The sequence below is a fragment of the Salmo trutta genome, chromosome 11 (genome assembly GCF_901001165.1).
Source record: "Salmo trutta chromosome 11, fSalTru1.1, whole genome shotgun sequence".
In the NCBI taxonomy this organism is placed as follows: Eukaryota; Metazoa; Chordata; class Actinopteri; order Salmoniformes; family Salmonidae; genus Salmo; species Salmo trutta.
Window position 1 is genome coordinate 14,430,577 of NC_042967.1, and position 18,712 is coordinate 14,449,288.

The following is an 18,712-nucleotide window of genomic DNA, read 5'->3' on the forward strand; positions in this document are numbered from 1 at the left end:
GTAGCATTGCCTTTAAATTGTTTAACTTTGGTCAAACATTTTGGGTAGCCTTGCACAAGCTTCCCACAATAAGTTGGGTGAATTTTGCTCCTGACAGAGCTGGTGTAACTGAGTCAGATTTGTAGGCCTCCTTGATCGCACATGCTTTTTCAGTTCTGCCCACAAATTATCTATAGGCTTTGTTGTCCTTAAGCCATTTTGCCACAATTTTGGAAGTATGCTTGGGGTCATTGTCCATTTGGAAGACCCATTTGCGACAAAGCTTTAACTTCCCGACTGATGTCTTGAGATGTTGCTTCAATATATCCACAACATTTTCCTTCCTCCCTCATAATGCCATCTATTTTGTGAAGTGCACCAGTCCCTCCTGCAGCAAAGCACCCCCACAACACGATGCTGCCACCCCCTTGCTTCACAATTGGGATGGTGTTCTTCGGCTTGCTAGCATCCCCATTTTTCCTCCAAACATAACGATGGTCATTATGGCCAAACAGAGGACATTTCTCCAAAAAGTACGATCTTTGTCCCCATGTGCAGTTGCAAACCATAGTCTGGCATTTTTATGGCGGTTTTGGAGCAGTGGCTTCTTCCTTGCTGAGTGGCCTTTTAGGTTATGTCGACATAGGATTCGTTTTACTGTGGATATAGATACTTTTGTACCTGTTTCCTCCAGCATCTTCACAAGGTCCTTTGCTGTTGTTCTGGGATTGATTTGCACGTTTCACACCAAAGTACGTTCATCTCTAGGAGACAGAACGCGTCTCCTTCCTGAGCAGTATGACGGCTGCGTAGTCCCATGGTGTTTATACTTGCATACTATTGTTTGTACAGATGAACGTGGTAACTTCAGGCATTTGGAAATTGCTCCCAAGGATGAACCAGACTTGTGGAGGTCTACAATTTTGTCTTGGCTGATTCCTTTTAATTCTCTCATGATGTCAAGCAAAGAGGCACTGAGTGTGAAGGTAGGCCTTGAAATACATCCACAGGTACACCTCCAATTTACTCAAATGTTGTCAATTAGCCTATCAGAAGCTTCTAATGCCATGACATCATTTTCTGGAATTTTCCAAGCTGTTTAAAGGCACAGTCAACTTAGTGTATGTAAACTTCTGACCCACTGGAATTGCTATACAGTGAATTATAAAGTGAAATAATCTGTCTGTAAACAATTGTTGGAAAAATTACTTGTGTCATGTACAAAGTAGATGCCAAAACTATAGTTTGTTAACAAGACATTTGTGGAGTGGTTGAAAAACGAGTTAATGACTCCAACCTAAGTGTATGTAAACTTCCGACTTCAACTGTAGGTAGAGATAAAGTGACTAGGCTACAGGATATATAAACAGTAACAGCAGCATATGTGATGAGTTAGTACAAAAAGGGTCAATGCAGATAGTCCAGGTAGCTATTGATTACTATTTAACGGTCTTATGACTTGAGGATAGAAGCTGTTCAGGTTCCTGTTGGTTCCAGACTTGGTGCATCGGTACCACTTGCTATGCGGTAGCAGAGAGAACATGCTATGACTAGGGTGGCTGGAGTCTTTGATAATTTTTAGGGCCTTCCTCTGACACCGCCTGGTATAGAGGTCCTGGATGGCAGGGAGCTCGGCCCCAGTGATGTACATGGCTGTACCCACTACCCTCTGTATAGCCTTGCAGCTAGATGCCAAGCAGTTGCCATAGCAAGTGGTGATGCAGCCAGTCAAGATGCTCTCAATGGTGCAGCTCTAAAAACTTTAAGAATCTGAGGGCCCATGCCAAATCTTTACAGGCTCCAGAGGGGGAAGAGGTAATGTCGTGCCCCGCCACGACTGTGTTGGTTTGTGTGGACCATGATAGATCCTTAGTGATGTAGACACAGAGAAACTAGAAGCTCTCGACCTGCTCCACTACAGCCCCGTCGATGTGTGTGTGCGTGCGCACGTATGGGTGTCTGTGTGCATACAATGTACATAGTACATTAACATGTGATTGTGCATGTGTGTGTGCTTGAAATGCAACTATGTTCCCCCCCTACCAAGCACTTTGCTGGGGTTGGCATCCAGGCGGAGTATGGCCATGGCTAGGGGGATGGTGAGGGTGATGTAGTTCTTGGAGTCGTGCAGGGCGGGACACTCCGACAGGATCAGGTAGATCCTCATGGCCTCAACGTCAGGGGGAGAGCAGGGCAGCTGGGGGATCAGCAGGCTCTCAAAACTCTTAGTGGCCTGGCAGGACAGAAACACATGGATGGAGGGAGAGAGAGAGAGAGAGAGAGAGAGAGAGAGAGAGAGAGAGAGAGAGAGAGAGAGAGAGAGAGAGAGATGGATACATCATTTTAAAATCATCCATCAAAATATCCCCTAACAGCTGTCCGTACAACCGGTTAACTGTACATCACAATGCTTGTTCTTTTCATTTGCTAATGGAGATCTAACTAAATGAGTATATTATGATATGAGTTAAGTAGAGTAACTGAAGTTTTTTAAATTGAAACTATAACTGACCAATGGCGAAGAATTGGGAGATACTTGATATTGATTAAGAAATGCATTTTCAACTTTGCAATTCTGTACCAACACGAAACAATATTTTTAATGTCGGAACAGGGATAGCTTTTTACAAAATCTAAAAGAATTAGCTGGTCTCGGCAAAAGGACAAAAACATCACAGGAAAATGTTTTGGGAGAGGCCTCCTGTGGTTGGCTGGTTGCTAATGCTGCCTGATCTTTATAGAACGCAATAAATCAAGTTAGGTTGAGAAGCCCCAAAATCCCTAACATATTATTAGCGGGCTAGCTAGCTCTGAACCTCATGACCTCAGTCCAGTAAGCATTCTGCCTGAAACCATCAAAACCCAGCAGAGTATGTGTTGATCTTACTGAAATGATGTGTAATGTGTGCTGGACCATTTCAGAAGTCAACGGGGGACATAGTTCATATGTGGCATGGGAATTCAATGCCGTGGCCTATGATACTCTCCAGCCATTAAAACCAAGCGTAGGGAGCAGTGTACCCTGAACACCCCTATTTTACTCTACTACATAGCTCAGTCCAAAGTGCTGCTGGCTAGGTCTAACAGACGCAGGTGCCATCTACAACCTCAAAGGATTCTTCGGCTGTCCCCATAGGATAACCCTTTGAAGAACCCTTTTTGGTTCCAGGTAGAACCCTTTTTGGTTCCATGTACAACCCTTTTTGGTTCCATGTACAACCCTTTTTGGTTCCATGTAGAACCCTTTTTGGTTCCATGTAGAACCCTTTTTACAGATGGTTCTACATGGAACCAAAAAGGGTTCTACCTGGAACCAAAAACAGTTCTACCTGGAACCAAAACGGTTATCCTATGGGGACAGGCGAAAAACCCCTTTGGAACCCTTTTTTCTAAGAGTGTACGGGTCAAAGGGTGTTCCAAAACCAGACAAATCAAATTTTATTGGTCACATATACATGGTTAGCAGATGTTAATGCGAGTGTAGCGAAATGTTTGTGCTTCTAGTTCCGACCGTGCAGTAATATCTAACAAGTAATCTAACAATTTCACAACATCTACCTTATACACAAGTGTAAAGGAATGAATAAGAATATGTACATACAAATATATGGATGAGCGATGGCCGAGTGGCATAGACAAGATGCAGTAGATTGGATAGAGTACAGTTTATAGATATGAGATGAGTAATGTAGGGTATGTAAACATTATATAAAGTGGCATTGTTTAAAGTCACTAGTTATACGTCTATTGCATCCAATTTCTAATTATTAAAGTGGCTAAAGATTTGAGTCAGTATGTTGACAGACAGAAATGGCTTTATGTCCTTGGATTCAAATATTGCATTTGAGTCAAAACATAAACCACGACTCTGTATGATAGGGTTGCCATGACAATGACCCTGTAAAGGGGATTTGTAAATGCTATTATTCGCTCAGTCATAACACATTTATGAGTAGATGGATAGAACCAAGTAGCTTAACAGTCAAAACCCGGGGTACATCACAATTAAATCTAGAATATTTAATGGTGAAACAGCCACGTCTGTTTTCTATATTACAACAAAGGAGTTACTGCAAACAACAGTTTTTTCCCCATCACTGCACGGGCGATAGAAGAGCACATGTACTTCTTTCTTTTTTTTTACCATGTTGCACGACGCTCCTCAGCTCAACAAAAACAACAACGGTGGTGGGGTGGCCAGTGGCGCCGCTTCCCCTACTGCAGATTCCATCTTTAAAGCTGCAATGTGTCATTTTTGGGCGACCCAACCAAATGTACATATAAATGTGAGTTATAGATCTGTCATTGTAAGCAAGTTAAGAAGCGGTAGATCTATGTGCACTATTTCTATGCTTCCCATTTTTAAGTTGAGTTTTTGCGTCTTTTACTTTTGGTTTTGTACACAAGTTTCAAAAAGCTGAAAATACCAATATTTGTGGTTATGGAAAATATATTTCACAGCGGTTTAGATGGTACAATGATTACCTACACTATACTTGCTTGTTTTGTCACGTAAACTGAAATCAGGCGAACTATCTGAATTTTAGCAACCAGGAAACGGCTGAGCGATTTCTACATAGTGCACCTTTAGTGTCTAGAGTGTTTTCTCCTTATCTCCTTTCCTTCCCCTGCTGCTATGTGAAAGAACCAAAGACCTGAAACCCAGTGGTCATCGTTCATATTGCTTTCACTGTGTTTTCATATCAGTGCAGATGATGGAAGGAGGAGGCCACTTTAACTATGCATACCCAGGTTTTTGAGCATAGGGAGGGTCCCGCTTTCAGGTATTGGGATAAGACATGGTACAGGAGAGTGGAGACGTTACCTGCTCCAGTAGTCTGGCGAAGGGCGGTTTACTGAGTGTCTCAAACAGCAGGCGGACTGAGTTGAGATCGATGCCAGGGACTTTAGGGTTGGTCTTAAAATGGCTGTCATCACTGGGGGAACAAACAAAGAACAAAAGAGCCTTTAAGACCAAACTCCCCAAAAAATTACCAAACAGAAAAACCCATGATAAGCTACCCAGACTTTTCATCAGTTTTAACTGTGGCGCTTAAAAGGGAAGTTCCGCTCAAAATACAAGAACATCCCTTTTAAAACTCATCAGCAGAGATGTAAATAAATGGCTGGACTAAATCCATGTCTTTGTGTAGAACCATTGATGAATAGAACACACAACACGTTCCTCTGGGTTAGATAGAATATAAACTAGAGACTAACTGGGCACGTGGCAGTTGTGTGAGCCCACTGCAGGGTATAGTAGCTCTAAGACCTAAACAGAAAAACAAACACAGCCCCCACCCCCAGGAATGAACAGGGACCATACATTAAGTCTAGTCAGAGCCTCCAGGTATTTAAGCCCATTCCAAACCACATTCACTGCTTTATCTTGTGAACTCTGCCAGGGGTGTTGTGTGTGTGTGAGCGACTATTTACAGACAACCTCCAGATATATAAAAAAAAAAACATAATTAAGCCATAATAAACCAGATTTGGGTTTGTGTGACTGTTTGGTAAACAGAGACTCCGACCAGAACGATAAGCACTAACACGTAGAGAGGAGTTATGCTAGCTAGGGAACAGTGGTTCTGTACCCACCGAAATCAGGCAGCTTTGTGGCATGCTGTGTGTGTGTTTCATACTCTAAGGGTCCAAATTGAGCCAATTAGTTTTAGGAACACCGTGCAGCCGTTCTTGGGCGACCCACATGATGCCATCACAAATGAGTGACCTCCACAAACAATAACAGATGTGAGATTGAGAACATAACATACTACCAGCAACACATAGTCTCTCTCCCTCCCAGTTGAGTTAATGGCTTAACCTGCCAGTGTTTTATATAACTGTTAAATCCAGTAGGTTTTAGGACATGCTGCTTTAGAAGAGAGGGCAGGACATACAGTAAGGTGCTTATTGGTCTTCTCTAGTCTAGAGGACACCATTACACTGATGGGGTCGGAACTAGGGGTCGTTCCCATGAAGTGATAGGCATCTGGCGGAGAATCAGCACAAAATGGCCACCCCTCCCTCATACACGCCATCTGCGCTTTATCTCCGCACGGATCTCTAATGGAATGTCAGTGTGTCTGTACAGTGTGTCTAGATAGGAGTATTTCCCTGGAGTCTCTTGCCCTATGGTCAGCAGTTCTGAATTGTAGGCACATGATGGGAATGAGTGTTGGTCGGACAAGGACATTAAGGACATGATTTTGTCCTCTGTGAGCGCTCTGCCTTTTCCCACAAGACATAAGAGAGAGATACCGGGTGTGACTCAATACTCATGGCTTCCTTTCCTGGTCTCCTTCCAAACAGGTGAAATAACTGGATAGGCTTTCAATCAATGCTCACCTCTCATCCAGGAAGCTGGCGTTCCAACAGGCGGTGGAAGACAGCAGGAGAATGACGTCACTAAAAGCAGAGGGAGACCAAGACATAAATGCAGGAAATGATATCAATCAATTGAAACAAGATCAAACGGATACCAGTCTTCAGAGTGGTCTAGAGCTTCCAGCTGCTGAAGCCAAAAAGGGTCAGCACAGGATCCTCGTCCTGCTAAAAGAAATGTCATTCTCTGCATAGGAAACGATAAACGATTGTTCACAAAAAACACATTTTCAAGATAAATCGAATCGATTCCCCAAATAACTCATATCACTGACTTACTTGGTGATAGTGGAATCTGTGTTGTCTAGGAGTTTCATCCTCCACGTATTCAAACTGGCATCATTTATCAAAGAGATGCTTCTACTGATGTTAGTGACGCGGAAGTCTTCAGGAGCGGTGGAACTCTGTAGAGGAGAGAAGGGGGTCAGGGGGGAGTCAAGGTAACGTAGCACATCAGCTAGTCGGCTACATTTAGCATTGTTATTCTCGATAGCGCTTCCACTGTAGACATTACAAGGCTATCGAGAGACGTGTGTTTTGGGTTCATTCCCTTTCCCACTTGCAGATAAAATAAATACTCTGAGAGGTCCAAGTACATTGTAGGGAGAGTATCTATCTGTGTGTTGGTGTTATCAAGTCACATTCCTGGCAATCAACAGGAGGATATCCGTTGTAGACAGATGTAGCCTACTTGGGGTGCATCACAGTAATATCTCATTCACTACTTCCCACAAATCTAAAAGCCTTGGATTGGTGGAGGCATCGGCTAGAGGGAGTTTCCACCATATTTATTATACCAGTCTTTTCTTTCGAACAAGTGAACAGGTGCACATTCTGGGAGTTAGGACAAATAATTGGGACACAGCCTTGGTCTTAGATCTCTGTCCAGAGCAGAGACCGTCCAGACATTCCAGCTGGTCAATAACTGGAGCAACAGCTCCACCTAATGGCAGGAAACTAGAACTGACTCACTTAATGAAAACACATTAGCATCCTTCCTCACTACTAGGTCTATAGCAGAGCTCTCTAACCCTGTTCCTGGAGAGCTACCGTCCTGTAGGTTTTTTACTAAAACCCTAATCTAGCGCACATGATTCTATTAATGAAATGGTTGACAAGCTGAACCAGGTTAGTTACAACTGGGGTTGGATAAACAACCTAAAGGAGGGTAGCTCCCCAGGAACAAGGTGGAGAACCCTGGTCTAAAGCATATTCTTCCCATCCCTGAAAGAGAAAATTGAATGTCTTTCAATTCAATGTCTGGGCCTGTACTCATAAAGCGTCTCAGAGTAAGAGCTGATCTAGGATCAGGGCCCCCTGTGCATGTGATCTTATTCATTATGATCTAAAAGGTTAAACTGATCCTAGATCACTCCAATTCTGAGATGCTTTATGAATACGGTCCCTGTACTATTATATCAGTTAATGACCAAAAGCAGAGAAACGATTCTGTGAAGTCCTTTACCTTTTCATCTGAGTACAATAGGAAGTTATGGTCCCCTCCACAGTTGATTTTTGTAATGGCATAATGATCTGGCCCTAGAAAGAGGAAAGGAGAGGAAAGAGTTACTGACTGTTGGTTTAAATTGGCTAGCTCAACAGCATTGTGGTTTATGCTTATAGGAACAGTTTATGCTTATAGAAAATAGCTCCTGAGTCAAGTTTCCCCTTGGGACAGATCTAGGATCAGCTTCCCTTCCCCCCAATTCTAATCTTAACTATTAGTGGGGGAAAAATGCTAACCCAAGATCAGTGTCTAGGGGCATCTTCACCCTACACAAGCATTTTCCAAACTCCAAAAGGTGCATATTTTGGTTTTTGCTCTAGTACACAGCTGATTCAAAGAACCAAAGCTTGATGACGAGTTGATTATTTGAACCAGCTGTGTAGCGCTAGGGCAAAAAACTAAATGTGCACCCCCTGGGTTCCCCAGTTTGGGAAACGCTGCCCTACACCGAGAAGCTCCCTACATTTAGATTTAGTCCACTAGATGGCAGGAAAGCAATACAAGCTAAGCAATCCTCCTCAAAGACCATCAATCAGTGTGTTAAACACTGAGAATCCTGTTTCATAGGCCTCTAACTCACTCACAACCTAACACAGGTCACTCTAGAAACATCCGTGTTGCTGAAATAATGTCAAACATTTTACCACATGGGGATATTTTGGTACTATTTCATTCTTTGAACATTGAATTTATCCCCTTCATATACTTTTAATATGCATGGTTAATAAGCGTATTATAGTGACCTAGTGACCTTTCTCCCTCCAGCCATAGTTTTATATACAGTACATTATATGACTCACTGAACAGGCTGTAGACGTATCTGAACGAGTCCTTGCACTCGTGTGCTGTTCCTTTCAACGTCCTAGTGTGCCTTCTCTTTAAAAACCAATTATAGTCACTTTCAGAATGAACAATTGTACATAGCTATAAGATGTCTCCATGGGTTCAATAGACATAGCGTCTAAAGTTTAGGATCATATCTCATGGCTGGCTTCTCAATAACTGACTTGAGAGGCACAGGTGTCGTGAGTCATCCAGTTACCTGACATATGACGAGGACTTCCTGTGAGCCTTCCTGTGAGGCTGCTTTTGACAGGAAGTGGGCTTTTGATGTCACCTCGTGTCCCGGTGCCCAGCTGACCATTGGTGTTACAACCGAAAGCATACACCAGACCGGAGGAAGGCACAAACGCCAGGGTGTGGTGTCTGAAACCGAGACGGAGAAGATAGAGAGAGAGTATGAGGAATCTAGGACAGAGAAGGCAAGTAGTCATACCATAACTTATCTGATGTTAACCTGTACTCGATTGTACTGCTATGCTAGGCTTTCGCTTTGCTAGGCTTTCGCTTTGCTAGGCTTTCGCTTTGCTAGGCTTTCGCTTTGCTAGGCTTTCGCTTTGCTAGGCTATGCTTTGCTAGGCTATGCTTTGCTTTGCTAGGCTATGCTTTGCTAGGCTGTGCTTTGCTAGGCTGTGCTTTGCTAGGCTGTGCTTTGCTAGGCTGTGCTACGCGACCAGGCTACGTTGTGCAGTACCTGCCACAGGCAATCTGGGAAACCTCGCTGCCCATCAGCTCCTGCACCTGTCTGGGTAGAGGTTCGCTGTTGGTGGAGTCATGACCCAGTTGACCCCGAGAGCCGTCCCCAAACGTAAACAAACCCCCATCCTGTCAAACACAGAGCGAGGCTTCAATTACAATAAAGTATGCGAGAAGGAATGCTAAAGGACAGTGTCATAGCTCAACACAATTCCACATGCATATTCCTCACCCTCCAAAACAAACATGAGAATTCTGCAAAGGCATGAACACGTTCATGGATTAAAGGTTTTACGAGACAGCAGGTCCTTTTTCAGTACTGTGCTTTCTCAAATCCCACCATCACCTGAAGACTATATGAGAGCTTCATTACATGACTATAAACACATGACAGATACACAGGAGGACCGTTGTGTTCCTCACCTTGGTGAGGGCAGCTGTATGCTCGTCTCCACAGCTGATATAAACCACTTTTTGGGATCTGAGGAACTTGATGTGGCAAGGAACAGACCGGTCTGTAGAAAGGAAGTAACACACACACACATATTCCCGTGTTACCTTCAGAACATCACATTGCTTTATATGAAGGTCTGCTTATGAACTGCTTACAAGCCATCATTCATTTAATCACATATCGGAGAAATTATTGGGCATTTGGACCCATATAGCTATGGGTCTGTAGTCCAACAGGCTTCATCAGTCTATTGGAGTGCATTACTTCTCTCTACGTGTGTCTCATTGACGTGTTAGTTAGTTAGCCTACCCTGTTTGTCATTTAGCCCCAGCTGTCCGGCGCTGTTCTTGCCCCAGCCGAACACGGCTCCAGAGAGGGACAGGGCGAAGCTGTGGTCTCCCCCTGCGGTGATCTGAGCCAGGGGGATACCTGACAGAGACTTGACAGGCTGGGGAGACAAGGTGCTGGGCTCACCCTTCCCCAAACCCAGCTGACCGCTTGAGTTCTGGCCCCACGTGAACAGCTGACCGTCTGGGAGAGAAAAGAGGAGGGGGTTAGCCTAGCATTAGCCTGGCATTAACCGTTAAGCTAGTAACTTTGGTGTGTAGCGCTACAGTATCAGTGGTAGTGTGTGAGGTGTTGCTGTTTGCTTCATTCTCACCTTTAGAGAGTGCGATGCAGTGCTTGTTGCCACACATTATTTGAGAGATGCGATGCTCGCACAGCTTCTTGATCAACCTGAGAAATACAGGAGCTGCATTGAGTTGTGAGGCCAATGCCTGAACAACTGTGCAGTATTGGGCAGATTTTAACCAACCACATGCAATGTACAGTTAGCTTTACAATCCCTGTATAATCAACATCTAGAACACCGTACGTGTTGTAGCCTTTGTAACCCTCCCAGCAAAGACAGTACAGCATGAAGATGGGCAGAAACTGCTTCTCCAATAGAAACCCCCGATCACACTGTAGGTGACGTCATGGCGACGTTGGCTAGCTAAGCCCATGCGCAGAAACCCGTCATCGTGTTGAACAGTCGTCTAGCGCTGAACTGCGCAGGCCGTCAAATCAAAGGCACTCCTTCGATATAAAGTAGTATTCGACGAAAATTAAAACGTGTCAGTTTGTCACTTTCACGAGGTTGGAGTAATAACATGTTCAACTACTGAAGACATTGGCTGGAATCTCGGTCGTGCCTTTAGATTTTGAGAAAAATTAACCACCAAGAATTTCTCACTTCTCTCATTGACTTCTCAAACCCAACATGGTCTGTTTCGTAAGCCTTCCTGGAAGTCTCGCTATGTTGCTGCTCTGGTTTTAAAAAGTATACGTTCCTTGTATTTAGCCATCACATGCAGTTCTCACAATTCCATTGGTTTTCATGTACCTCTTCCAGTAGGCTATTCCTCAGCAAAGCTTCAATAATGTATGTTCTAGCATGCTGGGTCACCTGGGGATTGGGACGGTCTCCTCAGCGGTCCCCAGACCCAGCTGGCCCCCTCCACCGGCCCCCCAGGCAAACACCTGGCCGTGCTCATTCAGCGCCATGGAGTGGGCCTGGCCGCACGATACCACCCCTATCTTCTGGGTGTCCAGGGCCACCACCAGTTCTAAAGGGTAAGGAGGAGGGACGGAGGGGGAGGGAGGAGTGGGGAGGGAATGACAGATTTTTGTCAGGCTCTCTAGAAAGACTAGTATCTAGAATGAACGATCCACATCTACAAATGCACGATCTTAATTTGATCACCCGGTTGTTTCAGGAAACGTCCTGCATAGCAAGACACGCAAACTTGTAGTCTATTCAAGGTTTAAAAAGGCTTCTAAAGTTTATAATTTTCACTTTAAAATGTCTGACTTTATTTGCCCTAACTAAAAATGTATCAACCACTACAAAAATGGACATTAACTATAACCCACACAATAATCCACATTTCTGGTTGCTGCAGGATTATTTTCCTGCTGTGAGAAACTGGTCAAATTAAGATCTTACACCTGTACCAGTTTTAGGACTGGTGCATCTTAGACTATACTGTGGATGGGAAAAGGAAGTGTCTTTTCTCAATGTATCCTCTAGTCTGTTCTGCTGGTATGACCATTCTAGAAGGGTATGCTAGGCCTTTGTCTGGAAGCCATAGAGACCAAACCCACTTTGAGTATTTAGTGTGGATACACTATCTGACCAACCATCTTCTGGAATGTCCCAGTGCTTTCTAACTATCTAGCTCCACATTTAAGTTTCACTTATCATGGAGGCATGTTAGGAAGAAATTAAGGGGTTAATGTCAGTCATTTCTTATCTGATATGTTCAAATCACTCTTGGAGAAAAATACTTCTTTATTATTTAAAAAAATATATATATATATATGTCTCAGCATTAGGCCTATAAGTTTCATCAGACTGCTTTGCTTTCAAATTAAATTATTTCATTTGTGTCTTAAAAATGATTTACCTTAACATTATACCTCGGCACTTTAGCAGCTATAATTACAATGAAATATCATCTGAGAATTGGAAGTCAAGAACACGTGTGTGATGACTAAATAATGCATCCCAACAAGTCTCCTCCTGCCGTGCCTCAGTTCCAGTACACAGATCTGTGTGGCCGACCGTGTAGCCTAGAGAGTGGTTGGGTGGTGGTGGTTTGCATGCGATACAGCAGTGAGCAGCAGCTTCATTGGAATGCGGGCACGCACAGCACAGTAGAAACCAGTCATAAGATGAAAGGAGAAACATACTTCACAGCATACAGTATTGTACTCCAGCGTCATACAAATTTCCTGTGTGGCAGAAATATACCATTATAGGGCATTTAGTCTCAAAGTCTTATATGCCAGCAGCATACCACCCTGCATCTCACTGCCGGCTTGCCTCTGAAGCTAAGCAGCTAAGCAGGGTTGGTCCTGGATGGGAGACCAGATGCTGCTGGAAGTGGTGTTGGAGGGCCAGTAAGAGGCACTTTTTCCTCTGGTCCCCCCCCAAAATATCCCAATGCCCCAGGGCAGTGATTGGGGACATTGCCCTGTGTAGGGTGCCGTCTTTCGGATGGAATGTTAAATGGGTGTCCTGACTCTCTGTGGTCACTAAAGATCCCATGGCACTTATTGTAAGAGTAGGGGTATTAACCCTGGTGTCCTGGCTAAATTCCCAAGCTGTCCCTCATACCATCATGGCCACCTAATCATCCCCTGCTTCCAATTGGCTCATTCATCCCCCTGTAACTATTCCCCTGGTCGTTGCTGTAAATGTGTTCTCAGTCAATTTACCTGGTAAAATAAGGATTACATTTTTTTTCTTGTTTTGATAATGGATTATTTACAAAACAACAGATTGGCTTTGTTTAACATTGCCTGTTTTTAAGGTTTCAATCTTCAGTTGCTACATCCATTTTTGGACTTGTAGATAAGATAAGATAAGATAAGATAAGATAAGATAAGATAAGATAAGATAAGATAAGATAAGATAAGATAAGATAAGATAAGATAAGATAAGATAAGATAAGATAAGATAAGATAAGATAAGATAAGATAAGATAAGATAAGATAAGATAAGATAAGATAAGATAAGATAAGATAAGATAAGATAAGATAAGATAAGATAAGATAAGATAAGATAAGATAAGATAAGATAAGATAAGATAAGATAAGATAAGATAAGATAAGATAAGATAAGATAAGATAAGATAAGATAAGATAAGATAAGATAAGATAAGATAAGATAAGATAAGATAAGATAAGATAAGATAAGATAAGATAAGATAAGATAAGATAAGATAAGATAAGATAAGATAAGATAAGATAAGATAAGATAAGATAAGATAAGATAAGATAAGATAAGATAAGATAAGATAAGATAAGATAAGATAAGATAAGATAAGATAAGATAAGATAAGATAAGATAAGATAAGATAAGATAAGATAAGATAAGATAAGATAAGATAAGATAAGATAAGATAAGATAAGATAAGATAAGATAAGATAAGATAAGATAAGATAAGATAAGATAAGATAGATAGATAGATAGATAGATAGGTAGGTAGGTAGGTAGGTAGGTAGGTAGGTAGGTAGGTAGGTAGGTAGGTAGGTAGGTAGGTAGGTAGGTAGGTAGGTAGGTAGGTAGGTAGGTAGGTAGGTAGGTAGGTAGGTAGGTAGGTAGGTAGGTAGGTAGGTAGGTAGGTAGGTAGGTAGGTAGGTAGGTAGGTAGGTAGGTAGGTAGGTAGGTAGGTAGGTAGGTAGGTAGATATACAGTCGTATGAAAAAGTTTGGGCACCCCTGACAATTTCCATGATTTCCATTTATAAATAATTGGGTGTTTGGATCAGCAACTTCATTTTGATCTATCAAATAACTGATGGACACAGTAATATTTCAGTAGTGAAATGAGGTTTATTGGATTAACAGAAAATGTGCAATATGCATCAAAACAAAATTAGACAGGTGCATAAATTTGGGCACCCCAATAGAAAAATCACATCAATATTTAGTAGAGCCTCCTTTTGCTAAAATAACAGCCTCTAGACGCTTCCTATAGCCTCTAATGAGTGTCTGGATTCTGGATGAAGGTATTTTGGACCATTCCTCCTTACAAAACATCTCCAGTTCAGTTAGGTTTGATGGTTGCCGAGCATGGACAGCCCGCTTCAAATCATCCCACAGATTCTCAATGATATTCAGGTCTGGGGACTGGGATGGCCATTCCAGAACATTGTACTTGTTCCTCTGCATAAATGCCCGGGTAGATTTTGAGCAGTGTTTTGGGTCGTTGTCTTGTTGAAATATCCAGCCCCGGCGTAACTTCAACTTTGTGACTGATTCTTCAACATTATTCCCAAGAATCTGCTGATATTGAGTGGAATCCATGCGACCCTCAACTTTAACAAGATTCCCAGTACCGGCACTGGCCACACAGCCCCACAGCATGATGGAACCCCCACCAAATTTTACTGTGGGTAGCAAGTGTTTTTCTTGGAACGCTGTGTTCTTTTGCCGCCATGCATAACGTCCCTTGTTATGACCAAATAACTGAATCTTTGTTTCATCAGTCCACAGCACCTTATTCCAAAATGAAGCTGGCTTGTCCAAATGTGCGTTTGCATACCTCAAGCGACTCGGTTTATGGCGTGTCTGCAGAAAAGGCTTCTTCCGCATCACTCTCCCATACAGCTTCTCCTTGTGCAAAGTGCGCCGAATTGTTGAACCATGCACAGTGACACCATCTGCAGCAAAATGAGGTTGTAGGTCTTTGGAGGTGGTCTGTGGGCTGTTTTTGACCGTTCTCACCATCCTTCGCCTTTGCCTCTCCAATATTTTACTTGGCCTGCCACTTCTGGCCTTAACAAGAACTGTGCCTGTGGCCTTCCATTTCCTCACTATGTTCCTCACAGTGGACACTGACAGCTTACATCTATGCGATAGCTTTTTGTAGCCTTCCTCTAAACCATAATGTTGAACAATCTTTGTTTTCAGGTCATTTGAGAGTTGTTTTGAGGCCCCCATGTTGCCACTCTTCAGAAGAGAGTCAAAGAGAACAACAACTTGCAATTGGCCAACTTAAATACCTTTTCTCATGATTGGATGCACTTGTCTATGAAGTTCAAGGCTTAATGAGCTCACCAAACCAATTGTGTGTTCCAATTAATCAGTGCTAAGTAGTTACAGGTATTCAAATCAACAGAATGACAAGGGTGCCCAAATTTTTGCATAGCCTATTTTTCACATCTGATTTCATACAACTTAATATTGCTACACTAAAAATCTTTGTCTGGACAATACCCCAGTACTCAGCTTTTATTAGAAAATGAATGGCATGCCACTGTGATCATTTTCTGTGACGACAGAGTAAATTATTATGTAGCCTCAGAGGGGTGCCCAAACTTTTTCATACGACTGTGTATGTATGTATGTATGTATGTATGTATATATAATATATATATATACATACATACATACATACATACACACACACACACACACACACACACACCTACCCATCTGTTCTTGAAAAATATAACTTATAAATAAGTCATGAGCTTTGTGAAACCGCATCAGAACCCCAAATATTAGCTTGTTTTATTCCAATGTTTGCAAACATTGTAAATGTAAACAAACACTGTATAGCCTCTAAACATGCTTAAAACTATAAGTTGGATATGTTGGATGGTCAGTCCTTTCATACATTGCTCTGCCTGTGATTTTGAGAGCGTTTAAATATCTCCAGGCCCATTCCTCAGCTTTTTACCAAAATAGAAGTGGGGTGACTGCTTTGTTGTTTCAACTAAGGCTTGACGCTTTAAAGGGCTAATTCACCCAAAAACAATATTTCAGTATTTTGTCCATTAGTCAGTCCACTGTTAATATAATTCAGAAAAAAGTATAAAATGTCACCAGTCAAGTTAAGACTGATCACTTTCAGTACAGAGAAGAAAAACTGTATCCTTGCCTTTGCGCATGGTAAGGCTGGTGTTATCGGCCCAACTGGTCAATAAATAGGCCTATTAAATGAAATAGTGCTCTGAGAATGACTGGTGGCAAAGGGAGTACTTCCAACAATAATCAACGTTTCGTGGAGGTTTCCAGATGCAGTCGTCAAGCGTATGGTTGTATGGCTAAACATAAATATGACCCTTACTCTTCCACCCACACACACACACGATGCAAACAGAGCAGATCATTGGTGCCTGAGATCTCATTAAACAGCCATGTGAGTGACAACACACTCCTGAGTCCTAGAAATAGTGCTCCTCCAACCTATCAACTCTCCTGGCTTAGCCTAGGAGCCAGTGAGCTACCAGTGAGGATTCATACCAAATGGCTCCCTATTTCCTTTATAGTGCACTACATTTACACTGTAGAAGTAGCGCACTTGATAGGAAATAGGGTGCCATTTGGGATGCAGCCTAAATGTCATAAATAACATGAGCTTTAAGATTGTCATACCTCCTTCCTCCCAGGCATTATCCCTCTGTTTAGTAAATAGAACCTAATCCACCATCAATTCATATAGTCTGCATTGCAAAATAGATTAAATGCTACTGTAGTATTAAGTGGGGGGGGTCTAAACAAACGTTGTGACACAGGTATAACGTTTCATTATAGTAGAGAACAAATCTGCCAATCTGCTCATTGGCAGATTTCCCTGCGCTTACATGTTAGAGTTGCAGCCAAGTACAATAAGACGTAATATCCCACTAGATTGGGCATTCAGTATAGCAGATTTTTTTTATCCACCCACAATATCAACAAACACAGATTGTACTACAAATAAACATCAAACAGTGTTAGCTTGTTAGCTAACATCTGCAGATTGCTAATTGGCTGGTACTGGCAGCTTACCTGGCGAGTCCCCCGGCTTGTCGTGGCCCAGCTGCCCACAGCGGTTGGAGCCGCACGTGTACACTCTCCCATCACGCAACAGGAATAGCGAATGGCGCCCGCCGCACGCCACCTCCTTCAGGCCGCGCCCACTGAACGCCTGGCAGCTCCGGGGTTCGCACACGGGGTCCCTCGCTCCGCCGATACCCAGCTGGCCCTCCACAGTACTGCCCCAACACAGCATCATGGCTTAGAGTGGGAAGGAGGGAAGGAGAGAGAGAGAGTGATGGAGGGAAGGAGAGAGTGAAAGACAGGAGGGGAAGGAGGAGAGCTTCAGGCTAGAAGGTGGCCCTGCCTTCTCCCCTTGGTGTAAATCACAAGCCTGGAAGGGAGAAACAGGGGAGAGGAGGAGAAGGGTGTCAGATGGTAGTCAGATTACATCATTGGCCATAACAGTGCACTCATCATCTTATTTGTTGGATCATGTTTTTAAAATGAAGCGTGGCTGGGTGCGGGGGTGGAGCCTGTCGCCGGGTGTGACGTGAGCGGTGAAAAGATAAGGTGGAAGCACCAGGAGCTTGTTTAAATAAACCCAGTGCCTCTGTAATCCCTTCTTAAGCAGCACCAAACTGTCCTGCCTTAACGCAATCCACTCCCAACGTGCGTGCTATGGACAGAGTTAGCCAAGGTGAAGGCAGAGAGAGACTGCTCTAAAGGTTCGGTGCCCTCTTGGAAGTAAACATGGAGACATGGGCCCCTCCTTTCCTTGGAAGTCAAGTGGCACTTTCAGTTTACAAATACAATCTGTCACGCTCAGACAAGACACATTAATTCTGCATGTGTCATAGTTACGCATGTGGCTTATAGCTAGATAGAGGCCTTATGGATGATGATAGTTGTTGTGATGGTTACGACAGAAAGGGTGTTACATTGACAATGAATGAATGTGCAAGGGAGGATTCCCGAGCTTGCGCTAGCAGATGGGTATACTTTAGCTGACGTAAGATTCCAACTATTGCTCTATGTTTACATCCAATATCGTCTGGACGGGACCACTATACGGCTGTATAACTACTGTAAGTTATATAGTTAGCTATAGCCTATAACTATATAGTTACAGTAGCTAGTCAATCGTGTCACTTCATCGTCTCCGCTAGCGGTCGGTAACTAGCTATTCGGATAAAAACGACAGCTAACGGGTTGGGCTTAACGAGATTGACAAATGCGTCCATTTCGCAGAATACTCGCAAGCTTGCCATATTTAGCCAATCTATCTGCATTTCACAGACCCTTCAACGTTCAAATATAGAAGTGTAAACAATTGCACAAAACGTAGCTACGTGATTTAAAGCAAAAAATGGCTTGCGTTTTACCTGTAGAGATGCATTCCTGAATTCCACTAGCTGGGCGTTTCGACAACAAGGAAGTTGTGATGCAGGTTGATGCTCTTCGTCACTCAACACGTGATTTAGGGTTTACACTTCTATACCCACAAAGTCAGATTCCACAGCCACAAAATTGCCCCCCCCCCAAAAAAAAAAATG

General features: G+C 43.0%; 1 protein-coding gene across 3 annotated transcripts in view; it reads right to left on the reverse strand.

The window, feature by feature from the left end:
• The window catches only part of LOC115202260 (probable E3 ubiquitin-protein ligase HERC3), a 40,219-nt gene extending 21,579 nt beyond the window's left edge, over nt 1-18,640 (reverse strand). The window contains exons 1-13 of one of the 3 annotated variants that reach the window (XM_029766281.1): nt 18,542-18,639; nt 17,190-17,550; nt 11,311-11,470; nt 10,522-10,598; nt 10,170-10,391; nt 9,830-9,921; nt 9,405-9,535; nt 8,913-9,076; nt 7,829-7,902; nt 6,643-6,767; nt 6,328-6,387; nt 4,805-4,916; nt 2,023-2,212 (exon numbers count right to left, since the gene is read on the reverse strand). In XM_029766281.1, the coding sequence (XP_029622141.1) occupies nt 2,023-2,212; nt 4,805-4,916; nt 6,328-6,387; nt 6,643-6,767; nt 7,829-7,902; nt 8,913-9,076; nt 9,405-9,535; nt 9,830-9,921; nt 10,170-10,391; nt 10,522-10,598; nt 11,311-11,470; nt 17,190-17,415 (1,633 nt within the window). In that variant the 5' untranslated portion in view covers nt 17,416-17,550; nt 18,542-18,639. Of the gene's footprint in view, nt 1-2,022; nt 2,213-4,804; nt 4,917-6,327; nt 6,532-6,642; nt 6,768-7,828; nt 7,903-8,912; nt 9,077-9,404; nt 9,536-9,829; nt 9,922-10,169; nt 10,392-10,521; nt 10,599-11,310; nt 11,471-17,189; nt 17,551-18,541 lie in introns of those variants that run through there. The other 2 variants (XR_003879932.1, XM_029766282.1) reach the window with 2 other exon arrangements.
• Between the last annotated feature and the right edge of the window lie 72 nt (nt 18,641-18,712).